The sequence below is a fragment of the Hyalella azteca genome, unplaced genomic scaffold (genome assembly GCF_000764305.2).
Source record: "Hyalella azteca isolate HAZT.00-mixed unplaced genomic scaffold, Hazt_2.0.2 contig3472, whole genome shotgun sequence".
Classification (NCBI taxonomy): Eukaryota; Metazoa; Arthropoda; class Malacostraca; order Amphipoda; family Hyalellidae; genus Hyalella; species Hyalella azteca.
The window spans coordinates 71,786-95,332 of record NW_025933721.1 but is presented as its reverse complement, the minus strand read 5'-3'; the positions used below and the strand labels follow the sequence as shown (position 1 = coordinate 95,332).

General features: G+C 41.0%; 2 protein-coding genes across 3 annotated transcripts; one reads left to right on the top strand and one right to left on the bottom strand.

The window, feature by feature from the left end:
- Positions 1-2,450: 2,450 nt before the first annotated feature.
- On the bottom strand, positions 2,451-16,146 carry LOC108678030 (N-alpha-acetyltransferase 35, NatC auxiliary subunit). Its single transcript, XM_047879628.1, is given in 14 exon segments — positions 2,451-2,981; positions 3,649-3,741; positions 4,000-4,173; positions 4,397-4,640; positions 5,177-5,334; positions 5,821-5,961; positions 6,601-6,828; positions 7,538-7,719; positions 8,588-8,795; positions 10,381-10,561; positions 11,364-11,587; positions 12,178-12,323; positions 12,635-12,705; positions 15,306-16,146. Coding segments are annotated over 14 exon segments (2,277 nt in total). The 5' UTR covers positions 15,395-16,146; the 3' UTR covers positions 2,451-2,843.
- A 4,328-nt stretch (positions 16,147-20,474) lies between these two features.
- On the top strand, positions 20,475-22,572 carry LOC108678049. Of its 2 annotated transcripts, none has more exons than XM_018166396.2 (3): positions 20,475-20,625; positions 21,130-21,665; positions 21,939-22,572. In XM_018166396.2, exons 1-3 carry the CDS (start codon positions 20,602-20,604, stop codon positions 22,480-22,482), a joined length of 1,104 nt encoding a protein of 367 aa, XP_018021885.1. In that variant the 5' UTR covers positions 20,475-20,601; the 3' UTR covers positions 22,483-22,572. The 2 variants fall into 2 exon arrangements, with proteins under 2 accessions (XP_018021885.1, XP_018021876.1); XM_018166387.2 differs by having other exon boundaries at positions 21,936-22,572.
- Positions 22,573-23,547: the final 975 nt, after the last annotated feature.

Genomic DNA, 23,547 nt, shown 5'->3' with positions numbered 1-23,547 from the left:
AGGCAAGTTCCTTCGAATTTCGAAAAAAATATGCAGCGATTCTAAAATCCGTAGAATCGCTCATGAATGCCAGAATGAGAATGGTGCCTCCATGCTCCATCATTGCCAGCTCTGGTGGTTGGTTGGGAACTAATGACTCTACTATTGCTGCATATTTTAAAACGGTAATTATTTCTTACAACAATTACTCCAACCCCTATTCCTACGGTTTGCAAAATATTGATGTAAATAATTACTAATTCAGTCACCATTGTCGAGCAAACCAACTCACCTCCTTCCACCGTCACACCCAATGCTCGACTGAAATCACGGTGCGCGCTCACTTCTTATATCTTATTACTTTGAAGTTGTAAGCAAACCAACAGCGTACGATAACGAACGAACATTGCACGCGTTACATGCTCGTTGCATTACGTACGTCGTACGCCAAACTGCGTCCAAATATTGAGATAATATAAAGTATGACTAATGGATGTTGCTGAAGCGATGTGCGGTGCTGTTTCTCAACAAAGTAAATGAGTGAAAGCTTGAAATGATACATCATACATTATACTGTGTAGTTACTTTCACGAGGTGGGTTAGGGTTAGGGAAATAAGGAATTGGGTAAATAATTTCGAAGTATTAATTTGTGATTAAAAGCGTTGGAATAGTATTGACTAGGTAATTGAGCTGATTCAACGAGATTGGGCTTTACGAATGGATTATACGAGATGGTTTCACAACAGGAGGTCTAACGAGGGGATAAAGTAACTTTTGCGTCAACTTGGCAAATTCCAAATTATTTCAACTGAATGACTTTCATTATTATTTCAACTGATTATTTCAACGGATCATTCTACCTATAACTTCAAAAAAAATTCATTTTTACTCAATTTGAATGCTATAGGTTATAGGTAGTGGTTAAAGTTCAGAATATCAGCTATGTGCGCCAGTCCGGTCACTCAGCTCTGTGCACAGGTTAAGCAAAGCAGAATTGGAGCAGCGAGTTCGAGACCGCAACAAGCTGTGAATGTTCTGCGATGTTAAGAATCGGCGACAGGCCTAATAAACGCTGAAACCGCTATTATTGTTAAAAACAAGTTGTATATGCAAAATGTTTGCAAAACCGACTTCTTGCTAAGACCTAAAAGATCTCTGTCTGCAAGCCTAGAGTGATATTATCTGACGGAAAATCAATCATTTCCTAAACGGCGGTTTAATAACGGTACGATACCAGTATTATTTGTTCTTTTGTTTAATCAGTTCCCGGTTTCTGACTACATGAGCTACGTTCCTAACTACTTTCTTCTTATAGGAGCACTGGAAACTGGCTCGTGCATCGTAGATAGAACTACTTTCGATCAATTGGATAATTTTAGTCCGCATTTTGAATTGAAACGGAACGTGCCTTACACTTGACTTTATACAAAATCTTGACCAGGCATCGCGCATTCTGCCTGAGAGTTATCTTTTCAGGAGTCACGGGCCCAATACTTAATGATATTTCTCGTCGAATTAATTTTTTCAGGGTGACTGTTCTCGAAGAATTTCCTCATAAATGAGCGAGTTAATCTATAGGTCCTTGAATGCACATGTATCGCATTTGTTATCCTTCAGTATACGGAATGTTCCAATGCTAGTCGATAGTGGGTCCCATAGATAAGGGACGATACAGTGCTGCAATAACTGTTATCATGAGTGGCCGACGTTGTTGGCATGACGCTTCATTTTATGACGTGAACGATCTTATCCAGCTGTGGGTGTCGAGTCCTGACCCTACCAGCGGCAGGTGGTATTTTGATAGGCTTTAATGAGCCCATTTCAATACCACTGTTTCAAATATCATATGTTTGCACATTTTTGAATTTTTTCTACCTTAACAGTTGGCAATTTTGAAACGATTTGGGAAAATCAACTAAAATTCGTTTAACCGCTAAATTAGTGGAAAAAATCTGAACGGATTTAAAATGTGTCGATTTTTGCTGCACGTTTGTCGGCACATGTTGATCGCTTTGCTGCATTCGTTTGCAGCTAGGAAAAACGCAACGCCGCAATGGCGCGGATAAAGCGAAGCATTAGAACTCAAAATAGCATTCAATCGGGAGAGAATTACATATAAATTCCAGCCATGTCGTGACGGAAATTTAACAATTCTTGGCAATTTTAGCATTTTTTACTTAATTTTGAAGGTCTGATGACTGAAAGAAATTTCAATTTTCTAAAAATGGAGGCAGACGTGGTTAATCCAAGCTTGCCGACAAAAACCAACGAACGCCCAAACGTTTCAACATGTGGTAGAGGACGAAATTTTTAGTCACGACAGCGTTGTTGAAAGCAAGAGGATCCAACAACCACTACCCTAGAAGCCAGCACTAAATGGCAAGTGAGAAAATTGTAGAAATAGCATGGAATGAACGCACACGAACGGATGGAAAATGAAGCGAAGGGGGCGGAGAGTAAAACGAATGAATCGTATTTTACTTTTATCGAATATCTTACGAAGTCAACAGGAGCGCTGTACATGGACTAGAACTGCCACCACATCCTTATGGTGGGGGTAATGGCGACGCCTGCAGCCTGGTTGTTGGGAGCAATGACACTGACACCCTGGGGTAGGGGAGGAAGGGGTGATGCCTTCATCCTGATGGTGGGGGAGCATTGGCGCCTGCACCCTGGTGTTGGGGAGGAAGGGGTGGCGCCTGCACCCTGGTGGTGAGAAGAAAGACCTGGCACCTGCATCCTGATGGTGAAGAAGGATTGGCGCCTCCACTTTGATGATAGGGAAGCTTCAGCTGTTCGATTGAAAGCAGGGCTGGCACCTTCACCTTGGTAATGATGAAGCTACACTTAGATGACGGATAAGCTACACCCTGATGATGGGGAAGCAAGGGTGGTAGGTGAAGTCAAATTTGGGTGGGGTTGGGTCGTCGTTCTTGTGGCCTCCCTCGAGTAGCTTCATCACCACGAAGTTTGTCTTGACGATCTTGAGCAGCGCCTGCATCTATGCGGGGGAGGGAGGCGAAAGTTAGGTACATTTTAGTTTAAAAACACGATATTAGCAATTTTAATATATACCTATACATATCCGCGCGGACTACTATACGAGATTTTAGCTCAAATTACGCAAGACGCATAATAAAAAGTGATTGAGTAGGCCATATTTATGTTTAGCGAAGTCGCTACCGATACACATGCGAAGAATGAGTGATTGCCAGAAAAAATAGGTCTGATGTAAAACCGTTTATTCGTGCTCAAACTTGACGTCACTTTAATCCAATCGTGTTTTGAACATGTGGTGCAAAAAAAAACAATATCAGTCCCGGATTCTAATAACAGGATATCGATATTATACTTAAATTTAAGGAACTAAGTATATAGAACACGATTTACTCTAAAACTGCACTTAACCCACTCAACTGTAACGCCCGTTTTCTTACAGCAATCAAGAAAATTATGCAAGTTCAATAACATACAAATTTAGTTTGCCAATATTTTTCGTTGGCATAGCATGGCTGGCGGGGCGTGAAAATCCCCAGTACTTTTTCAATCTTTTTGGGATTGACCAGAAATGTTTGAAAAGCAATGCTCTGGTTTCTGAGGCTCGGACGAACGCTAGAAGGCATGCAGGCAACGGTGGATACTTGAAATCCACTAAGGTTGAGGGTTACCTCAGAGCTGGGGTTGGGGATGGTCTCCAGCAAGGTCTTGGCTTTAAAGAAGTGGTTCCTGGCGTCGTGGTACAGCGATGACGGCGACACGGGCTGCGGTGGTATCATCATTGGTTATGATAGAATTAGATATGATAGAATTATAAATATAGAATCAGATAGGATAATATGATATTATGGAATTATGATAGAATTAGAAGCAAATATTAGAGAATGTTACATGAAGAGAGACGATGGTAGTAGACCATGGAAAAATAATACTGAATTTACTCTGAGATACTCGATTATGATGTACAACAGCAGATTATAGTAGTATGATTTGTGGCGGCATGTCAAGCAAACATTTGATACCTGTGGAAAATTGGATAGGTCAGTCATGGTGGTGAAGGTGTGGTAGGACACTGGCGGTGGTGTTACCACCACCTTGAATGGTGCGAAGCGGTGGTGTAATAAGTGAAAATAAAATGATTTAGTGATGAGAGATCTTTATCTAAAGGGAGATGCTCCATAATCGGAAATATTCACCTAAGCAGTTAACTTTCAGGACCACCGTATCATTCCTAACCGCCAATGACATCCCTACCTTTAATCCTCACCATCACATTCTAACCTCACCATCACAGCTCAGAGCTGCTTCAGGGCTGGGCTTAATAAATGGTCATCTCTTATTCCCTGTCGCCCTACCTCCCATTCCGTGTGAATCACCTAGCAGAGGAGGTGCTGGAGGTAGGAGGTAATCGGGCCCCACCATCACCTTGTAATAACCCCCGCAGAGGTGCTGCTGGGCCTGATAGAAGGTGATCTCGTTGGCGTAGGGGCGGCTGGGCTTCCTGGTTTTCCTGGGCTTGTGTCGCGGAGGGCGGGCGGTCCTTAGGCGCGCCGCCGCGTCAGCGTTGTCGAGCTCGGGGAGCAGCGCGTCCGCCCGCGACAGCGCCGACACCAGCCACACGAACACGAACTCGTACAGGTACCTGGGGACATAGGTATTAGTACTGAAGACGGCGTCGACACAAGGCAGACTAATTCGTGTGGCTTGATATTTGTAGACTTTCCTGTAAATCTATGGCTTCCCATAAACAACTGTGTGAAGTATGAAGTATAGGTTCTTTGTATTGAGTGTGCCAGCTACACTCGAAATGAGTTCTGGAAGGCTCCATCCACGGCCATGTTGCGCCACCTGCAAATTATTCTTTCATGCCGGAAATAAAGCACGGCCTCCTTGAAAAAAGCTGTGCGCAAAAGCATCGCTGCCAAGAGCAGGCAGCCTGGGTTCGCATGCAGGGGCCATTTGATGGTGCTGGTAACTACGGACCGCGGGTGTTAAGGAGCCTGGGGACCGCTTGTGTCTAGAGTCTAGGGACCGAGGCTGTTATGTTACCTGGTACAAGGGAGGTACAAGGGGGGATGAGGGTTTTATTATTTGGGGACTGAGTGTTCTTTGTTGGGGACCGTGGGCAGTTAGTCCGTGTGTCCGTGGGCAGTCACGGGGACCGTGGGCAGTTATTCTACATCTTCAACTAAAACTTCTTGTGGTGCGTAGAGGTGCAGCGAGAAGCCCGTGAGGAGGTAGTGGAGCATGAGGCGCAGCGTGTGGTGCAGCACCCACGTGCCGAGGTAGGCCAGGTGGGGACGAGGGTGCTCGCTTTTCAGCAGCACGTTGTGCAGGTAAGCGTCCACCTCGTCTGCCTGGGGACGTGAATTGAAGCTCAGGTTTCTGTGGTAATATGGCGACAATGATTTGGTTCACAGGTTAAAGTGAACATTCATAATGCAAAAGAAGTCACAGCAACCTCACCTCATCGGCCTATATATATTGCTGGTGATACATGATCTAATGTTTGTTGTGGTGTAGCATGACACTCGCTACTACAACTGCCAACGTCATTTGGCACAAAGTCCCTTGTTTGACCAAAGCGAAGCCTCCCTTCCTACTACACCATGACACACGTAAGTTTCTAACACACCACCACATCAACCCTCTTTTTGGTACCCATATACCACTGAACTTTATCCCCCACTAGTTGTCCACCGCCACACCACTCCACGAAATGCGTGAGCCATCCCCACCAGTGGTGGGTGATGTGATGAGAGTGTGGGGTGATGTGATGGACCAACACATCACTTTACACTCTCCGTGAGTATTCATCACGTTTTTCAGCAGCCACCACTGACCTCGTCCTGTAGCAAGGCAAATTCCCTCAGAAGTTCTGTGACTTTGTCGCGCTGTCTGGCGCGGTTGTGGCCGCTCATCTGCAACAGCTGCTCAAACGGCCGCACGCATTGCGTAAAGAAGTTGTCCACGTACGCCTTTGCCTGCAATTATTACAAAGATTAGCTCACTATCACCACGTAAAATAAGTGTCATCAAACTCTAGATTACTGCTTACCATACTAAATCCTAATCATACGATTAGATATTATTAACAAGGGGATGCTTCCAGACGCACAAACATCATAGTTGAATTTATTACTAATTATGACTCAATTGAGTTGTAGCACATGCCGTAACACGCAACTAAATTCGTATTTAAAATATCTGCGGCGAAAGTTACTAATCAATGGCCAATGGCCAAGGTTCTATGCATAATGGGTCGAATATAATTATGACTCCAGTTCAAAGTAACATTTGTTCACACTATAGTTTGGTGAAGCTTCTTGAGTTTAATTGATAAAGGAGCAAAAGATCAGCACTGAGGTAAGCAAGGAAAAAAGTAACAAAATCTTCACCATAAGACTGACAAGAGACGATTTCCTCTACAACTCGCAGCTACCGCAGCCTAACCTTGAGTAGCTTGACCTGTTAATTGATGTAAAGGGAACAATCTCTGTCATTAACTTGGTACTCATTAAAAAAATTAATCATAACCGATTTTCGTGACCCTGTTTTGCGGCAGCTTAATTCTGGATTCATCACTTAGCAATAAGCTATCATGTTCTGATCTAGCCACGGACCTGGGGGTTGGACATTACGGGCGCCTTCGGCATGAGGGCAGGTGGACAAATGAACTGCTTGGCCGCCTCCCTGAGCGTCTCGGCCATCGTCTGTCCTCCCCACAGCTTGTTGTCCTCCTCACCCCCACCTGTGTTCCCTCCTCCCCCGCCGGTGCCCAGGTACAGCACCTGCGCGATGCTGCGAGACAGCACGCACGGCTCCAGCTCGCTGAACTTCTCCAGGAACTCCTGCAGGCGAAGAATACAATTTTTAATCGTATAAGAATGCAGTATTGATTACAACAGCTGATAAGTAGTACTTTTACAGCCAATTTAGTTCGTCTGTCACTTCGTCATATAAGTTGATTAATGGTACTTGATGTAACCCAGTTAGTCAATTACTTCAGCTGATATGTGGTACTTAGTGGAACCCAGTGAGTTGATTGCTTCAGAACATACATAGTATTTTTTGGAGCCCAGTTTATTATTTACGTGCCAACATCTGAATGGTGTGTGCGTGAATAAGTTTTGATTGACCCACTGCCACGATCACACACCATCACAAGCCCACAACCAAATAGGGCCTCCAGAAAACGTGGGTGGTTTGGCTTACAATTCTCGTGCAGTCACGTGTTAGTAACTCGGCCACAACGCATCATCTCCAGTCCATCAGCCAACACCACAACATATATATACCATCATCACGTCCACCAGGGTCTGTATGGAGGTGTGGGTGACTTTGCCACGGTTCAGCATCATGAACTACTGCAACCCACCTGGGTGTGGATGGAGGTTTAGGTGACTTTGCCGCGGCTCATCACCACCAACTACTGCAACCCACCAGGGTCTGGATGGAGGTTTAGGTGACTTTGCCACGGTTCAGCATCACCAACTACTGCAACCCACCTGGGTGTGGATGAAGGTGTGGGTAGCTTAGTCAAAATCCACCACCACCCACCAAGGCCTGCATAAAGGTGCGGGTGTGGGTGACTTTGCCACACTGCCTGATGCGGGTGACGAGGTCGTCAAGATACTGCAGAGCCTCCCTACGAGTGCGAAGGCGCGTGTAGCGAGGGAAGGTGGGGGGCAGCAGGCGCTGGTTCACCAGAGGCTCGAATCCCAGCGCTAGTCCGTAGTCCCCTGAGGGGGCATAGAGAGCATTATAGAATGCCTGGGGGAGGTAAGAGAGTTAAAAGACATGGAGAAGTGACCAGCAGAGATAATAGAGGTTTTAATGCCTAGTAGTAGTAAAAGATTTACTAGCGCTTCAGATAGCTATCTATTTCGCGCCGGAGGTGAGGTCTTCAGCTACGTCAAAGATGTTTGGTCTTTTCCGTCTTCAAGGCTTATAGCCTGATCCATTTAATGCCTAAAAGGGAGCAAGGGGGGGGGGGGTATTCCAAAAACAGGAAATAACGGTAAGTCTTTGCTCAGCCGTTGAAATTCAAGACTTTCAATTCAATTATTAAACTACTATGAAAGCCCATGAAAGTGTAGGAAGTAGCTATCATATCAAGTAATTAATTATAAAAATGAGTAAATAGAGCATAGATTTGAGTTAATTTCACATTTCACATGAGGGAGTTAAAGGACGACGTAAATAATTGATAAACGCAAAAGACGGCAGGTGATGTAGAGGGCGGGCGCCTTGAACAAAAAAGTGCAAGTTAGGTTATGTACGGGAGGAAGAGGGAAATAGTGTCAGGTTACGCTGAGCAACGTAGCTGGAGAAGGCTAGAGATGGTATCTTACGTGGGAGGCAGAAGTGGGGGATAAATGACAGTTGACAAGTGACATGGGGAGCGTTCTGGAGGAGGGTAATGTTCAGGCAACACGGGAGGCGTCTTAGTGAAGGTAGAGGGATTTAGATGCGTGGAGCGACGGTAGGAGCAGGTGAATAATTTTGGTGCTAGGTAACAACTAAGTGCAGGGAAGAAGATTTAGGTAACGAGGGCACTAGGAAGAAGGTTGAGAGGATGGCAGACGTAGACCATAGGCCAGGACCCACCTTTGTTGGGGTCATCCTCCTTGTGGGCCCTGGGCCTGAGGCCTCTGCCGACTGTGTTCTGCATGATACAGACGAGTTCCGTGCATGAGGCCAAGCAACGCTCCGCCTCCTGCATGGAGACCTGATCCCTGCGCATTATTGCCGCCAGCGCCGCGTACAGCAGCCGCAGGAAACGCACCCGCGAGAACAGCGCCACAGCATCCTCGTGCTGAACACATGGCAAGGATAACAGAGGTTACGTAAGTGATAACTAGTAATTACTACTGGTTAAGGTTACAGAGGTGATAATGAGATGAAAATTTATGGATGAAAACAATGTGCAACTGCAACAGTATCCTCGTGCTGATCACATAGCAAGGACAACAGAGGATAACAAGTAGTTACTACTGGTGAAGATTACATAGGTGATAATGAGATAAAAATTTATGGATGAATAACAATGTGCAACAGCATCCTCGTGCTGAACACATGGCAAGGATAACAGAGGTTACATAAGTGATAACAAGTAATTACTACTGGTTAAGGTTTCATAGGTGATAATGAGATGAAAATTTAGGAATGAATAACAATGTGAAACAGCATCCTCGTGCTGATCACATAGCAAAGATAACAGAGGTTACGTGGGTGATACCAAATAACAACTGATGGTGGGATAGTATTATTTAGTTAAAGATGTCATTATAGGAATTGATGATTTCTTCTTTTCGTGAAATATGCTAGGAATACATTAAATTATAAATTTCCTGGAGGAGACGAAAAAAAATGATGAGACGTCAAAAGCTCAACATAACCTTTTTCAATTGCCATATGTACCCAGAATACCTTGCTACCTAAGACTCGTGATTAATAATATAATTTATCAGAGGAAATGATTTTATAATGAATACTTCGAGAGAGAGAAATATTTCAATGCAAATAAGAGGTCGCTACGGAAGTGATTCCTTAACTGAGAGTAAAGTACTCTCTGTTATATACTTATTTTACATAATTTTTGATAGAAGTATATGAGATAATAATTTAGAAAAATACATGTAATTCAGCTAAATATTTATCAATTGCGACAATCACCATTGTTAATGTGACATGAAAAAGGGGGTAACAAGGAGAAAAAAATTTAAAAATTTGGGAAGCATTAAGTTTAATCTGCTATCTGCACTGACACCAGTAGCCCAAAAATATTCACTTGCGTCGTAACCAAATTTGAATGCTCACAGAAATCCAAAGCATGATGATCTTCTAGCCCATTCTTCATGCATCTTTACCTACTATATCACAAAAAATGTAGTCCCAAAACAGGAAAGAGGCCACTGCCAAGCGATTGAAATTTAATTTTCAATTCCGTTATCAATTTAGTTATAATTTAGGTAATTGTAAGGATGAGAAAATAGAGCATAGATTTGAATTAATCTTATACCTTAAAGCAGTTCTCAGCTGTTTCTTTATCAGAAGCTAAAAAACAAAATTCATCTAGAATTAACAAAGCAGAAATACTGAAACATGAAGGCTCTCTATCTGTAGAGACTCAAAATTGTAAATATAACAAAAATCAGTGCTAGTATATATCTCTCATGAAGTTTCCAGAAATTCTTGTGCATAACTTTGCACGATTAAATAAAACAGAAGTTTGAAATGTTATGAATTTTTTGTTAAAATTACTCCACGAGTGAGGCATAATATGAGATGTAACTAACCCTTTGCCTACTGACAATAACTATCGTTACCAGGCCTTTAGACACACAGTATCTGCATTATACACCAAGGACCAAATCACCACAAGCCCCCCTCTGTCGTACCTGCTTCTGCATAAGGGGCTCCCAAGCCTCCCCCTGGCGGCTCCTAGAGCTCTTCACGACGCGCTGCAGTTCCTCCTCCACTTCACGCACAGCTGCCGCTGCCCGAGCCTCAGGCACCTCAGCGCAGACTCCATACCCATACAGACCAGGCTGGAAGTCTTCTTCCTCATACACTCCAGCTCTGGTGCAACAGTCAAAGTTAACACCCCAGGAGAACAAATATTTTTTATTAACATGAGTAGATTGTTTCATAATTAGCAAAGCTTAAATTATTATTGACATCTACCATAGCGGTTAATCTTGGTTTTAGAAAAGAAAGCATAAAAACTGAAGCTATAATTATTTCCAAATTTTTACAAACAGAACCAATTTTTTCAACTTCAATTACTGTTTACTGGGAACTAGGACATTATTTATATGTGCTTGCATGAAAAATTCTGCGTCAGTATCACCAGATTCTATTCATCTCAAGCTTATTTCACGAGTCGATTGCACCACTATGATGCTTGTTCAAGACCCTTCAACATGAACTAAAAAATTTGCATCAAAGTATAACAAAGAACTGTATCATTGAGCTATGTATATTTAATCTGTTCCAAATACTAATAATCTGTCAATGATTCTATTATTATTCATCTTTCTAGCTAGGAGCCATAAGGTTGAACATACCTCTCAGGTAGCTATAAGTAACAAAGCAATACCATAGGCTCAAGTCCAAATAGTCATGACCTGACATTAGTTACACATTACATACACGGATAATTTAAAACGAAATAAAAAGGTCTGCAGGTAATTTCAAGGATTGATGATGAACAGGATCAGCTTGAGAATGAAGGACTGCAGCATTGATCACAAACTTGCACTCTTTAATAATATTCATAATGGATGTTGCTGCTCTGCCTCATCCCAGTGCTGAAATAGTGTGAATAAAGTCAAGGTATAATAAAAAAAACTCATTTTTAAGTATTTGAATAATATCTTACATGTTTACAATGTTGTTGATGAGTGCCACCAACTTGAGCGTGAGCACCGAGAAGGCCCTCAAAGCCCGGTCCTCGATGGTGAGAGGCTTGTGCAGATACAGACATGTAAGAAGTGTTTGTGCTGCTGAGTGCCCCTCCAGCCACGTCACCAGGCACCCAAATATACAGTCCATTATGCCGACTAGTTCCTCCATGCTTAGATTATTCAGTTTCAGCACCCCGGCCTGTACAAGTGATACCATCAAATGGGGTACCGGTAATAAGGGACGGGCGGGGTAAATCGGGACAGTCATCCCACATGTTGTAGAAATGTTGTAGCAGCCAAACTGATCTACAAATCTACACCCTGCAGAGTTGTAGATCAGAACCAGCAGCATCTTTGTCAAGTTTTTGACAGCAGCACCTGAATATGATACCTGGACAGTGGTTCAAGCCTCAGAAATATTTTATAGAAAATATGAAGCACTACGGTATTCTAATGAATGTACCATACGATCCATTAACATTAACTACTGTACCTATTCATTTTCTTTTTCAAGCCAAGAAGATGGCAAAAAAACTGCTAACTGCAGTCCCTTAACTTGCATGGCTTATCTTTAACGTTTCAATTAACAACTTAACTGAAGTCTGATCATGTCATAAAAGGGAAAAATATATATACTAAAACAAGCAGGTTTAGACTACCACACAAAATTAGTTCTAATAAATATAGTTTGAAATGTTTACCAAAATTAGCCTTCAAGCTCAGTCTAAATTTGCTAAATACTGCCAATTTTGCACAAAATGTCACTGGAGACATGACAAGAAACATCACCTTGATTGCCTTGTCAAAAGTCAGCACTCTAGCCCCTCTGTTGCACATCATGCCAGCATCCATCTTGGGGTCCATCATTTCTATTGCACTCATTGCTTCAAAAAGTCCAAAGAGTTCATCATGGAGAAGCTCGCCAAGGTCAAGCTCTGCACATAGATATTGAGAATACTATGATATTGAAATCAGTACATGCAATACAATATGGCAGTTATTTGACAATTATTTCATTTCTTTGATTCTCTGATAATGGCACGCAGTCTTATACTTATATTTGGTGGTGAATTGTAAACCTTCTTAAAATATTTTAATAGTGAGGAAGATTATCAAGCAATAAACATCTTGTCAAAGTCAATACCAAAAATCAGTAGCATTTTTTCAGTTAACACAACTCAGTGCAGATTCAAAAACCAGCAACATAAAACTACATAGGATAATCATGATACTAGTAAAAACTTACCTTTACTAGCTTCAAAGAACTCAGTTGTGATATCTGTCCAGTTACAGCCATACTCTGGCTGAAGTGCATGGCTGAAATTGAAATTATCATAATGAGCAATCAGTTTAGATGAAATGTAATGGCAAACTGAAAAGAATCAGAAGAAGAATCCATAGAGCAGGATTAAAGCAAAGAATTAAAAAAAATTTATTTATTAAATATCTGAAATTGCCCACAATTGACTACCATTCTAGTGAACAAGGTCACTTAGACTATTGCAGATATAGCTAGGCAACAGGTTATAGTCAACAATCAACCTTTATTGCAAATGTTCTGATGCTTCATGATGACAAAAATCAACCCATGTTTTTCACCTGGATGATACCATTCATCCATATTTGATATCAGCCACATTTGCAGTTTTCAAATGGCATTCAGTACATAATCAAATATATATGCACTTGAATAATCACCCTGAATCCCATTAACAATTAAAAACTTTTATTTATATAGGTATACCAATTCAAAAACTCAAAGAACAAGTTTTCATAATTTCCTACTTTACTCTATTATTCAAATCAATTTCAATAATAAAATTTCAGGTCAGGGTAAATATTCAGGTCAGGGTACTTTTGAGCGTATTATGGATATGGGCTTGAATTGCACCTTTATGGCTTTATGCCTATAGCAATTTCACTATACTTTGCCAGACTTAAAACCAACACACCTACTGTATAAACTTTGACACACATATAATGGATGTTTGAGAGGACCCAAATTCTTCCTAGTTCCATTCTGGCATACACTTTACACTCTTGTATGCAAAAGTTGACTGTAAAATTTAATGAAAAAAATTTTTGGTGACAAAGAAGGTACCGTCAACTGGGGGTGACTCCAGCCACCGCCTACCAGGGGTGACTTTGGCCACACCTACAACAGAAACAAATGGCAGCAAAACAAAATAATAAATGTTGGCCAAAGTCACCCTGGTGCCTGCTGCCTGGTGGCCAAAGTCACCCCAGTCACTTTGGCCAATGTTTATTATTTTGTTTTGCTGCCATTTGTTTCTGTTGTATGTGTGGCCAAAGCCCAAAGTCACCCACAGTGGCCAAAGTCACTCCAGTTGATGGTAGCAACAAAATTAGAATTTTCACAACTAAATTCACAAATTTAAATTTTAACAGAATGATCTAACTATACAATTTTATTAATATTTTCATTCAAAGCAAGTTTCTCAGCTGTCCCATTTACAGATGGCTTCTGACTGATTTTCCAGTTGGGGCTACAAGATTCCAAACAATTCAGATATCTATCACTTTAAATCCACAAAAGTTTTGAAATAAAGTTGGAATTTCAAATCTTGGCTCAACTTAAGTTATGCAGTTTTGTTTGAAGTTTGATTGTCATTTTCTAGCATGAAAATTGGAAATTTATGGTGAAGTGAATTTCAATTTCCCATCTCATATACGGTAGGTATGGATTTTAGAAAATCAGACAAAATTTATTGAAAAGTGTGGTAAGTAAAAAGGATTATTTCACTGGTGACTTTTGAAAATTGCAGGCAATAGAATAAAGTTGTAATTTTAATAAGAAATTGAGCAATAGGACAACTCACAACCAATATGGCAAAAGGTACCGTCAAACGGGGTAAAAAGGGACGGATTTGAGCGTTTTTTGTTAATAGCTTCTTACCATGAAACATTTCAGAAACAAGTTTAGGCTCATTTTATAGCTCTTTGCGAGGGCTATCGAATGGCATCTTCAAAAAAATTCCATATGCTATTTGTGAGGTGCCAGACGCAAAATAAAAGCATCCCGATTTACCCCTCAAAGCGGGGTAATCCGGGACACTTGCAATAAAAGTTAATTTTAAAAAATTTTAAGCATGCAGAGCGTACTCATCCATTACTAACAGTACTCTGAAGTCCTCCTCTTTCATTGTAGATGATGTAGATGTAAAATAAATTACATTTTCTGTGATTTTTGGAATGAGATAGGCAAATTCCGAAAATTACGTTTTCAAGCCGACACCTGGGTGCAACTTTTATTTAAGTAAAATTTTTTAATACGGCTAATATTTTTTTTTTTTGCTCCAGACCTTAGCAGAGGTACTTTTCCAAAATCGCACTTTTCACACTTTTTTTCAGCAATTTTTTAGAGATAGTAAATGTTTGATTTCTTGACTAGCTTTATACATAATAGATGGTAAAAATGTTGAAGTTTACACCACTATTTTTAGTTTTGCAATATTTCGATTAGTTTAGCTGCTACAACATTTCTACGAAATGTCAGAGGCGCGTCCCGATTTACCCCGCCTGTCCCTTTTTACCCCGTTTGACGGTATTACAGGCCAATAGCTATACTGCTACAGCAGCATGGCCTTAGCCTATGGTTCAAAAGCAGGAGATATAACCTGCACACATGGATGGCTTGGTCATGGGTTATTTTGTTTTGTTAATAGGAGGCTTTAGTCTGAATTCATACTTGGGCGAGTCTCCCACAACTCAGTAACAACTAACATGCTCAATTTGGCCCTTAAACTTTTTGTGGTTTGATTATTAATATTAGTCTCCCACAACTCAGTAACAACTAACATGCTCAATTTGGCCCTTAAACTTTTCGTGGTTTGATTATCAATATTACAGTTGCCTGGCAAGCTGGCATCCTCAGCCTGGCATAGGTTACTACTTACCTTTCGTTTGTTGGAGGTACATTGCTCACAGAATCATTGACATCTTCATTTGCAGAATGAGCTTCAGCATCTTCATTTACGGCTTCCATTTTGATTAGGTTTACGCAATATGTATCACCTGAGACCTACTAGTACTAGTAGATGAATATTGAATAGCAATTCTTCACAGGCCAAAGTCTTCTTCTTCTTCTTTTCTGGGTGTCCATGCTAGGTGGACTTGAAGCCACAGGACAACCGCAAGGATGCCCATTGGGCCTGAGAGCTTCTGCAGAGTGCAGGCCAAAGTAAAAGGAAAATGATGATCTTGATCTTCTATTAGTTGACGGCGTGTTCCACCAGAGGCGATTCTTTCCGTAATCTGCTTATTTATTAAGTCTCAGGGCTGGAATCGATGAGTTTTGCCGATGAATTCTTCAACAGCTTTGCAGATGTGCAGCCAGGCAGGGCAGTTGGAGGTGTCTCCTCCCAGCAGTGAAGCAGTGCTGAGTGTAAGAACTCCATGCGAGTTTACTTGGCGACGCAGTTGCGCACGGGTTTCTTCAAACTCCGTGCAAGAGATGAGATAATGATGCGAGGTTTCTGGGGTGTTGCATGAGGGGCACAGTGGAGAGGGGGCTTGGCGGATTTGGTAGAGGGCCTTGTTCAGCGGAGCTGTGCCAAGGAGGAGTCTTGCAAAGAGTGTCTCATTTTGACGAGTCTGTAGCTTGCGAAGAGACCATGGTCGCACTGATGGTTTGATTGTTCCCAGGGCAAATTGGCCACAAATTGATGTCCACTTAACTTGCCAGAAGTTCCAGGCTCCCTTCTGTACTATAGACTTGAGTTCAGAGAATTCGAATAGTAGGTATGTCTGCCAGTGGGTCGTCAGACATAGCTGCCTGCTTAGCGATTCTGTCTGCCGCCTCATTACCCTGGATGCCTGAGTGACTTGGTATCCATTGGAAATGCACTTCTCCCCTTGGAAGTCGAAGGAGATTATGGTGAATAGCGGCTATGAGATGTGAATAGCTCCTGGGGAATGGTTGCATTAGGAGCTGTAGTGAAGATAGACTGTCCATGCAAATCAGTGCTGGGTGAATGCGGTTGTCCAATAGAAATTTCACAGCTTGTAGGATGCCATATAGCTCTGCAGNCACATCTAGATGTGTATAAGAGACAGGTCCATAATTATGACGGTAATTTATCAAAGAAAATTATGTAGTTTGATAAAAGTGAGCAGTAGATATGGCAGCGATCTTGACCAGTTGAAGGCTAACGAGTAACTAGAGCACCGGCATGGCGCACTTACCCGCGAACGTTGCCGAACTCGACCATTCAAGTTTTGAACGAGACAAGGCACGGTTAAACCGACTCTGTAGTCAGCATGAGTGCCTACGGAATGGGACCTTATTTAAAGAATTATTGACTGAAATTCATAAAGTAACAACATTTGGAAAATTTTTCCAAAAGTCGTAACAAAAGTAACAACATAAGATCTAATAAGGCGGGAAAATGATGCGTCTAGAGGCGGGAAAATTATGCGTTGTGAAAAAAAAGTCGCGCTAATCAAAACTGGCACCGCATAGATTAAGGGTAGGTTGCAAATTTCTTTCCGTGTTAATCAAAACCGCGGTATTCAAAACCGTGCTAATCAAGGGATTGCTGTACATTGTGATGTCGTCGGCATAAACTGCTGTGTTAACATTTGGTGATGAAGGTATGTCTTGGAGTAGCACATTGAAGAGCAGAGGGGATAAGATGGATCCCTGCGGTACACCGGTCCTCGTGAGATGTAGTGAGGACAAGCTTCCTGTGACTGATACTTGGAATGAGTGCTCTGTCAGGTATGCCTGTATCCAACGCAGCATACGACCCCTGATTCCATTTTGTGCCAGCTTGTATAGTATGCCTGCATGGTCTGCCTGATCAAATGCGCCCTTGAGGTCAACGTACAGTGTCGTACACTGTAATTAGGACCTGCCGGCTCACAGGAGCGCTGAGTGATGAGCTTTGGGCAGGTGGAAAAGGAATGCATTGTGCATGAGGTCTGACCCTGGTAGGCTGGTGATGAGCGGGTCTTTAGCCTGAGTATGCCTCGTGTGAGTTCGCCTAGAGTGAACCGGCAGTTGTAGGATGTGTCATCTTCACATGCGAGAGCTGCAGCTATTGTATTTTTCCTCTCCTCGGACATCCTGCTGGGTTGGGCATTGGGCAAGAGTGGTTGCAAAGTGTTCTGCTAGGGCTTCTGCAGTTTTCTCTAGAGAAAGTGGGTTATTTTTGACTGAGAGTGAGATGACTGCATTGGGGAGTCTGCCAGCCCCTGCTCAAAACATTTTCCACACTGTTGTGAGAGGAGTCTGTGGGCTTATATGGGAGAGAAATTTTTTCCAAGATTCTTTCTTGGCAGCTTCTACTGTTGATTTTTCTTCCTGAGTTGTTTCAGAGTAAGCTTTCCTGTTTGAGGGTGTTGGGTGTTGTGTTGGTAGAAATAGAATAGCTTGTGAGCTTTCCTCCAGTCCTCCTTGCATAAGTTGCATTGCAGTTGCACCAACCGAGCACAGGCTGATGTCCACCATGGGCATCCTGGCCGACATAGTGGCAAACCAGAGCTTTTTTAGAATCAGTTCATTTTTAATTTACTCAAGATTTAAACCAATTTCTTAAGTATGATAATACTGGTATCCAGGATACTTTACTGGTCTACTTATAGGACTTAAAAATGAGCTTGAGGGAGAGTCTAAAAAACTCTCTGCTGGCCAATGTGAGTGAGTTGATTGCCTCAGTGGGAAGTGTTGCTTGCTGTGCTCCACCAAACCACCACTGCAATGAGAAAGCCTGATAAGATTCTTGTGGAGTGTTTCCTCAAGGAATGGATCTGTTTGAGAGAGCCACTGCCCATGTATCCCACTCCTGAGTTAGGCTGAGTACAAGTCCTTTGCCGTAGTGACCACCGTGGAAGACTCTTGATCCTAGGAGTTTGTCGAGGTGTGCTCTTCCGTAGGAGGGGTTATGAGGGGAGTATGGTCAGTGGTCACTCCCCAAGTCCCAGGGTGCAGAAGGTGGAAGCAGCATCGCCAATATATGGGTTTTTAAGCCCAAAGCGTCGCCGACCATTTTTAAGATGCGTTGCCGGGTAATTTTTAATGAACAGCCATTTACGCTGAGTAATGATAAACTATGATAAAGCCACATACTTATTAATACTTATTATTATCAAGTATTATTAATACTTATTATACTTATTTAGTTATTATACTTATTAATGATAAAGCCACAAACTTATTTACAAGGTTGCATGCACGTGTTACCCCAAATAGGGTAAACGCGGTATATTCCGACACATTAAGGACGCATCAAGAAATGAATAATATACGTTTAAAAATTACTTTTTAAAGACAACACTTCCAAAGAATCCAGTATCTCCAATCTTACAGTAAAAAATGTTGTTTACAATTTTTGCGGGAACTCATCGCAACTGATTTCTGGACAAGCTTCGCTGCATCGTAATCCATCCAACGTACTGGAAACCTTACTTTTTTTCTAAATAGTTGGCTGAAGACTGAGAAATATATTAAATGCAAGAATTTCAATCTAAATGTGTCGGCAAGATCTTCTGAAGGCCAAAATTTTGCCGATAATGCGTCGCCGTAGGTCTTTAAATCTTCGTTCACTCTCTGCACAGTGGCTCTGAGCCTCTGACAGTCTGACTTCACACAAGTGTGCAAAATTTCAGATCAATTAGACAGGTAAAAGAGTGTCAAATATGATAATATCAGTTATAAGATTTGTAGCTAACAAAATTATTTTTCAATTTTTTTATTATTGAAAAATTTTTTTTTTAATTTTAAAAATAATTTATTTTGACATTTGATTCATGCATTGTCTCCAAGACTCCAACTTTAAACAAGCGTGCAAAATTTCAGATCGATAGGATAAGTAGAACTGTAGAAGTGCATTAAATTTCGATTACAAGATTTGTAGCAGACAGACAAGAAGTGAAGTTAAAGAGAAGTGTTGTAAAAAACAGAAGAAATTTGAATTGCTTCTGGTTTTTGCGCACTATGATTTTCAGGATTTGGACTTTTCAAAACTTTGGCACAACACGTCTTATCACCAAAAACGATCGATGGAAACAGGAAACTCATCTAAGTGATCTAACAGGAAAACGGTGACCGCGGTCATGCATAGGAACAAGTAATGACCGTTCCTAAATTTTGGATCCCGGACCTGTGCTTCCTAAATTTATTTATAAATATAATTTTATGCAACGGGGTTTAAATAGATGAATATGTGCCCGCGCCACGACGTGGCTGATTAATTTGAAGGTCCGACCTGATTTCCTCGCACACCGTAATATCATACCCAATTTCTTCTATTCGACACACGCTATCAATCACTCTTTATTTAATATCAATTTTTTTAAACATGCTCACGCATAAAATTTGACGTTTTAGAAGGAACTTGAAGTCTGTCTATTGATATATCTATGAAGTATATGATTGTTTATAGGTGTAAAAACTAACAATCAAAGTTTACATTAGAAGTTAGGACTGATTTTTTTTACATATGCAAAGCTCTAGATCGTAATTTTGAAAAACTTGCTGAAAATTTTAATGACAAAATTTAGAACTGATGCGGTTAGATTCTAATTGGCAAATTATCCAACAGAGAATCAAAGTGTTGAAAACAAAACCGAACAAGTTATGGTCACGATTGATAATGATCGACCATGAGCGAAGTTGACCTGCTATCTAATTAAATTTAAATCAAGTGATTTGAAGGAATTATACCCTAATGGAACACAAACAGCCTTTTTAACATGTTTTGAAAAGTTGTGGTTTTCAATTTGAACTAATAAGCATCGTTGATTGTTTGTTGAGACGAAGTTGTAACTAGAACGAACGAACACCATAGTAAGTGACTGAAATTGAACGCGCAGTATTCCGCAGTAGACGAGATCTAATTTCATTGTGAGTATATGGAAGACAATTCAAAGCTATTCTACATTCTACAATACAGTTTATATGCAATTGAATTCCAAATGTTAGAACTGAACTATATCGATAGCGATGGGCTCTTAAAGTTTACGACGGAGCTATCGTGAACTCGTCAGTACTCAGTATTGCGCCATGCGAGTCGTGGAGTTCTGGTACACTTGCGGCGCTCCACTTGACCACTTCGATCTGCCAATTGTTCACCCAGACTCGTCTGAGCACGGATGTGTGCTGCTGATATTATTTGAATTTTGTTACTTACATATACCTAACTGAATTTGTTCGTTGATCAAGAGATTAAAGTGAGAAAGGTTGTGTTTATAATGTCAACCGAAGATATTAATGCGGTACGTATGACAGTGTTTGGTATTTATTGCATTGATGCGCACATCTGTGAAACTATCGCTGTGAATGTCAATAATTCCTAGCCTTTTAAAAAAATGTACGTTACTTAAAAATCTCAATATTTTTCATAATCCATATCAAAAACGTTTATATTCAAGTGCAATTTTTGTATTTTGACTTATTCTCCAAAAACGGAATGTTCTAACATTTTGGAGAAAAATCTCACCGCAAGATGATAAGTTCATTTTCAGTTGATATCAACACCTCCTCAAACGTGGTGCATAAAATTGGTCTTTATGGTGATGCTTGGGTTGATTCCGTGCATAATGTGAATGTACTTCTGAAGCAGATTTTTCAATTAAGCGTCCCCATATATAAGCGCTTGATTTATTTAGATTTATTATCACTTCAATAGTATTGGGGGATTGCAGATATTTTCACAAGATTAATGATATAATTCTCTAGTGTGATATAAAGTTTATTTACCTTTAATTGTATTGGTACAGGAAAAGGCTGTGGCCGCCACTCTTCAGACTTACAGACTACAAAATTCTAGATGCGTTGAAGACCCCACGGCCGAGCTCAATGTCAACTACATCTTGGAGGAGCGGGAGACGCTGGCCCTAGAGTTTGAGCACGAGGAGTCCAAAAGCGGAAAATGGATTTTGTTTGTGCGGATCAACTCAATGTTTTCTATGTGGACGAAGTCCTGTTATCTTTACAGGGAAGGAAAACTTGAAGGAGTCACTTCCTTGAAAGCATCGACTGCCAAGGATAACCCTCGCAAGACGGGTGATGACAATGGAGTGATTATCTTCCATTGTGGTCCAAGCGACGACAAGGAGAAGATATTACGTTATGGTATGAACATCGTCATGCTCCTAAAATACTTTAATGACAAAGGCTACATCCCCTACAAAACCAATGAGCAATCGGCTAAAGGGACTCGGGCAACTGGCAACCAAGTTAACTGCTTGTACAAGCTACCGGTGGCGCGTAGGTGGAGCGAGTACCAACAGCCTGGGACAGCGCGCTTCTGGAGGTAACCATTTTTAAATGAGAAGTGCAACCAATTCACATGAGCTCTTACTAACTTCAATCACACTTCTGTTTTCCATTTCAATTGAAAGTCTTTTGATTGGCTTGCAGCACTCGTAATTTAATTGCTATTTATAAATTGAATTGGCAAGGTTGGTTCAAATGAAGGTATATGAAAGCTGTTCTAGTTTGTCATTTAATCCGAACGATGCATGACTGCAAATGTTTTTATCATAGTGTAACAACAGTATAAAAAGTTATCATATTTCCTCAGCAGAGATCGTGAAACTTATACGCCAAGTTCCGGAAACTGGCGATCAAAATCTAACACTAGTCACTTGGAATTCTGGCGGTCAAATGACAGCGATCGTACCTCATGGAGGTCACCTGCTGCGGGACATCACGCCGTAGAAGAAGTCGAAACCGTCGGCCAACACGACTCTCCGACGTCCAGATTGGACACTCTTTGGTTGACAGAACCTGAGGATTTCTACAAAAGTCGCACTAAGAAACCATCAGAGGTGGTGGGTCACTGGATCACTCTGCATCCTTCTGATAAGTTAGACTCCGCTTGGATGAAGGCGCGTAAGCTTTTTCGTGATGGAGAACTACCAGAAGACGTAGTGTGCGTGCAAGCGTCTACTCAGCTTCAGAACTATAAGAATAACGGCAGAGGTGTCATTAAGTTCAGATGTATCATTAAAGACGAAAAGGAGCAGATGCTGATGGTGGGTAAACGTCTTGCCGAGTGTCTTGAGTTGTCAAACGATACCCGGCAAATCTGGCTCCAGAGTGGGCGTGGAACTTTGATCACGCTGTAATTGAAGGAATGCAAATGCAATTAAACGTTGATGTGTAATTTTCTCATCTCTAGTGGATTTCCACTGAGCAAGAAATTAGGGTGCTGAGTTATCGAAAACATCATCACCTTGGTTTTTGAACTTACTGTTAACAATTAACAATTGAGCTCAAATTTAATTAATATGTAATAAAAAGACTATATGCAATTTCATAAATATAAAAAATTTTATTTGTAATAAACTATTAGGTAAGTTGGTTAATTTATTTATTAACGGTATGTTTGAAGACTAATTTGAACTAGACTGATTATAAACATCATCGAGTCATCCGATTGGTGAATGATTTGAATATTTGAATTTAAGCAGTTTTAACTATTACAGATTGAAATTTGTTCCCATTGCGTGGGTTGGCTTGTACAATGTATATCAGCTGGGTTTGTTACCTAATTCTACAGGAGCTCGAGGCTCCTATGACGATTGATTTAACCACGAAGTTCACTCCTATAAAAATATATAAATTGCATGTAGGAGGTAATACACCCCAGCTTTATTAATAAGCATAGTTAATGTAATGCCACAGCGCAGTTGGTCGTGGTATGCAAGATCCACGCGAATGTAATGAAGTGTCGCGTGTAATAATTTATTGCCTCGGTTTAGACTTTAGAGCCTATGTCTAGCGAGGACGATCAAATTCATACTATAAAGTGGCTGAGTAAAATGTTTATCTTCAGAGAAACGTATTTTTATTATCAATGCAATAATGGCGACGTCGTATAATGCATAAGCTCACGGAAATGAGAATTAGAATTACTCATGTTTTTTACGGCTCGTAAGAGTTCACTTTTTAGCAAGAATTTTTCCTTATTATTTAGGATTTAAACAGGCAATAAAAATCGTTCCAAATTCCTAATGAGAGCCATAAATTCTCACTAAAATACAATTCGTTTGATATGATAAGAGGATAACAATAAAGATCTTTGTAATGAATATCACGAGCTAGAAGAAGATAAAGAGTTAGCTGCATGGGAGTTCACGAGGCTTGTTCAGAAATTAGAAGCTTCAGTCGTTTTTTCGGGTTGACTTTGT